The sequence below is a fragment of the Elephantulus edwardii genome, unplaced genomic scaffold (assembly GCF_000299155.1).
Source record: "Elephantulus edwardii isolate Elephantulus edwardi_28Jun2011 unplaced genomic scaffold, EleEdw1.0 scaffold00099, whole genome shotgun sequence".
In the NCBI taxonomy this organism is placed as follows: domain Eukaryota; kingdom Metazoa; phylum Chordata; class Mammalia; order Macroscelidea; family Macroscelididae; genus Elephantulus; species Elephantulus edwardii.
In genome coordinates, this window is record NW_006399849.1 from 1833911 (window position 1) to 1838441 (window position 4531).

Below are 4531 nucleotides of genomic sequence, written 5' to 3' on the forward strand. Positions count from 1 at the left end.
GAACCACACCAAATCACTCTCGAGAAACCAGGCAGCCAAGTCAACCAATTCAGGGTGACCTTCCACCAGGTTTCTAGGCAGTTAACTAACCAAAACAGCCAGGTCCCTGTTCTCCCACAAAACAACTAGTCGATTTGAACTACTAACCTTTGGGTTAATAGCCTATACGTTAAACACTCAGTCACCAGAGCTTTTCGATTACATAAAACCTATGTCTCCAGTGAAATGCAACTCATAGTCATAGTTACCCTCCACTGGGTTTCTAAAGCTGCAAATCTTTACAGGAGAGTCTCTTTCTTGGGTAGAACATCTGGCGGGTTCGAACTGTTGACAACTTGGTTTGCAGTGCAACCTAAAAGGCAGGCACTCCACCACAGATTCTCAGCCTATCACATAGCCAACATAAGCCAATTTAGCTCCACCTAACGTGGTCAAGCTGCTAGATACCAAGGGGATGTGGATGTGACAGCAAGGTTACTAGGCTGAGGGGCATTAAGCAAGCTACAATAGAACAGGTATAGAGGTGGAGTCTAGAACATCACACACTTCTAAATACTTTGATATTCAGTGTGAAAGTAATCCATTTTCCTTTTCTCCTTTGCTACACAGATTATTTCCCTGTCCAGAGACCTACTTCACTGACTGCCCATCCCAAAAGCCACAAAACATTTTCTTCAAGATCAAGCTATAAAGCAATAAATAAGCCTGAGGCTTAAAAAAAAAAAAAAATAAAGCAAGTGTCTTCATCACGTTCCTTACACCTCTCCCGAGGGTGTGAAAATATCAACATCCGGTCCCCACCCCCACCCTATCGGCAGGGCCCTGCAACGAGGGTGCTCATGGCCTCTCCTTCCCGTTCAGTCTCATCACCTTTGAGCAGCTTATCGACTATTTCTTCCCACTGTCCCCTCCCCCTATCCTTATTCATGGCAAAGCATAGCACCGTCTACATCCTTCTCCCCGAGAAGAGGCTTAGCAAAAAAGGCAAGGAACAGGCTCCAAAAACAGGCGCCGAAGAGGCCCCCAAATCAGACAGCAGCTTAAGGAAACGAATTGGTCTTTGCCCACCACCCCCACCGCCCCGCCCCAGCCTCTTATGCAGAAGTCGGTTCCCCACACAGAGATCACTACCCTTACCCCTCCCAACCCGCCTAACGTTCAGAGAGGAGGCCAGTAAAAATGAAAAGGCCGGGATGGAAACGCGCGGTAGGGTCATCCCAACTCGAAGCCCGCTCGCTCCAAGGCTGGAACGGCCAGAGAGGATGGCGATCGCGAGAGGAGCGCGGGGCCGCCTTCCCGGCCCCCACCCTGGGCCCTTGCACCGCGTCTGCCGAAGCCCCTACAGACACTGCCCATGACACTCAGGCTCCGTGCCCCGCCGCGCAGTGTCCGCAACCCTCCGCAAGGGCCACCACCACCACCGCGGCGCCCGGGGCGGACACCACGCCGGCCTCATCCACACACACACCACACACAAAAGCGCTGCGGCCGCCGCCTTCCCGCCCCCACAGCCCACGGAGCAATCAATGAGGTGGCCAGTGCTCGCGTCCCCTCGGTGCACACCCTAATGACGGGCTGGCCCGGTCAGCGGCGTGGCTCACCATCGCTCCGCTTGATCTCCACGTAAATCCCGATCTGGATCTTGCCGAAGTTGGACGCTGCCATCACCTCATCTGGAGCAGAGGCTGCGGGCCGAGGGAGGGAGACAGGAGAGCGGAAAAGGCAGGGAGGGGGCGGGGTGGGTGTGGGAGGGGGAGCGGTTGCCCGCGGCCGCGCTGGCCCGGGCGACAGCGTGAACGCAAGATGGGGCCGCGAGGAGCAGCGGCAGGGCAGGCAGAAGCAGCCGGCCTACAGGCCGGCAGGAGGACGCTCACACTGGGGTGCTGGGGTGAAGCGAGGGCCAGGGCGGAGAGACAGCGCGGGGGACAGTGGGAGGGCCCGCACCGCCCGCCCGGGAGGCGACACTGCGGGGGGCGGGGCGCCACGCGCCTGCGCAGAGCGGGCCTCCGGCGTGTCTTCCTCTTCGGCTCGCCTTTCCCCGCCGCCTCGAGGCGGCTCCGCCCAGCTCCGAGGTGGGCAGGCGGGGATCGCCGTTTGCCCGGGTGACGGAGCGGAGCATGCGCGGCCCGGCCTCCCACGAGTGAGCGTCGCGTTTGATTTCAGTACGCGGCTTAAAAGAGGCGGGATTCCGTGAAGCCAGTGGATTTCTCTTTGCTCTGGTTTATTTGCGTTAGCGCTGCGTAACCCGGCTGAGTTAAGGCTTCGAGTTTTCAGGGCTTTTCTAGGTGGAGCGCGGGCTGAGCGGTGTGAATGTAAGGACTGTCCACTGAAAGCACCCTTTTGTTGAACCTCTCTACTTGCCCCTGCAGATTCTGGAGTCATGCAATCCTCCGAATCTTCCCTTCCACTTACGGAAAAAGAGAAAAAAACACCTTTAAAGTGACAGAGAATGAAAATCCACCTCTTCATGACCTTGCTTGAGCTTATCGCCACTGGGGTAGGGAGAGCCCTGCAGTGGAGCAACTTTTTTGCATTTATGATGCGTCAGATGCTAGCATTCTAGCCCTAATATAAGGCTCAATAACAATGACTCAAGGAGTGAAGGCAGGACACATCAGCTTCACTAAGGAATGTGCCTTTTCTCCAAATGACTAGTCAAGAGTTACTTGACTAGTTTGACCACATCAATGGTGTGGCGAACAAGACCGCATTCTGCCAGAGCAGGAAGGCTATAGGGACAGGGACCATGGAAACTGTTTACAACACTGTGTAAGAACCTCCAAATCTATGACTCTTGTTGCCAGTATTGGAACTTGATATTGAGAAAACGTATTTTTCGTGTCCCAATTTCTGATTGCTAATGCCCTTAATAGAACTAAAAATGTTGTTGTAATGTGCCATCTGCGACTCATAGCGATCCTATGTTCAACAGCCCTAAACCCTGTTCTATCCTGTGCCAGACACACCTACCCCTCATTACCCCAGTCAATGAATCAATCCATCTCATCGAGGGTCTTCCTCTCTTGCGCTGTCCCTCCACCCTCCCAAGCACGCATCTTTAAAAAATTTAAACACTAGAAACCAGATATATATGTGTGTAAGTGGCATTTGGAATTTTCAACTAACAAGCAATAAAACAAGTAGACAGTAGACCCTACAAAATTGTTAAAAGACTTGGACTTGATTTGTAACCTGAGCATACTGGAGATATATTTACGAAAGAAAAAGAAAAAAATCCCTTAAATGCATTCTAAAGTGGATACAGGGCACTTAATGTCTGTGAAAAACCTCACTGTAGAGAATAACTTAGTTTACATCCCAGAAATTGTACTACTGTACATTTCACTCTGGTAGACATTCAGAATAAGATTTCACCAAACCAGTTCAGATTTTTCTTCTTTAGTGTAAAATGTTCCAGTTTTAGCTGGACTCTTTTGAGTTTGTCTAATAGAAACCATTTGCTAATGTCTATGACTGATGTGTATAGCATCTATATATTGCTTGAAAATCCTCTAGAGAATGAGAAGAAATCAAGCCATAGACACATAAAGCTACCTTTGCTACATTAAGTACTGTTTTATGCGTGATTGCTTACACATACCTTGTACTCAGTTATTCTGTAATTAAGTCTTGACCTTTAATCCATGTACAAAGATAAATAAACATACATCATTTTGCTCCATAAATATGCATGGGACTTGCCACTTATTATGCATACAAAACATTAAAATCTTTCCTTTATAAGTCATACCTCAAAACTTTATGTTTTGATATGCTTCAGCAAATATATTTATCAAAGCTTGCATCACAGTCTTTGTATTCCAGCAGTTCACTGAATACAAGAATGGAGTGTGACTACTTTTGCAGCAAAAATGATTACTCAAATATTCTGACTCTGGTATTAGAAAGATACAAAATCCTACCTAGAACAATGCCTGGCATATAGTAGTCAGTCAATAAATGTTAAATGAGTTCGTGTAATAAAGGTTCTGTATCTCAGTTACCTGTTTGATTAAACTGACACAATAATGTCAATTCTCTCAGCTAATTGGAGGCAAGGATTTTGAACATCTATTTCATACTTTGGGCATGTTGCCAAGAGGGACCTGTCCTTGGAGAAGGGTATCATGCTTGGAAGGGAAGAGTGGGTCAGCCCAGGAGATGAAGACCTTGGATAACATAGATTGACACAGTAATTGTGGCAATGAGGTCAGGCTTGTCAGAGAAGATGAAATTGGCTCATTATAGGGCAAAATTCAGAGTCATTTTTCATAGGGCCTCTATGAGTCATCATAACAACAATAACAACAACAGAGTTGTTAAGGTTGTTGTGTCATTTGCATATTATGGGTTATCGATGAAACGTTTTCCAATCCTAATGCCACAGTCCCTTCACAGAGTCCAGCTTTATGAATGAATGATTTGCTCAGCATACAGAGGCTCCGTCTAACTTAATTCGGACATGTAGTGAGGAGAGACCGGTCCTTGGAGAGGGACATCATGCTTGGGAGGGTGGAGGGACGGCGCAGGA

At 48.7% G+C, this 4531-nt stretch overlaps 1 protein-coding gene across 3 annotated transcripts in view; it reads right to left on the minus strand.

The window, feature by feature from the left end:
- KIF2A (kinesin heavy chain member 2A) overlaps window positions 1-1716 on the minus strand; it is a 123915-nt gene extending 122199 nt beyond the window's left edge. Inside the window, exon 1 of one of the 3 annotated variants that reach the window (XM_006891507.1) lies at window positions 1602-1716. In XM_006891507.1, coding sequence (XP_006891569.1) covers window positions 1602-1665 — 64 coding nt within the window. In that variant the 5' untranslated portion in view covers window positions 1666-1716. The remainder of the gene's footprint in view (window positions 1-1601) is intronic. The other 2 variants (XM_006891508.1, XM_006891509.1) reach the window with 2 other exon arrangements.
- Window positions 1717-4531: the final 2815 nt, after the last annotated feature.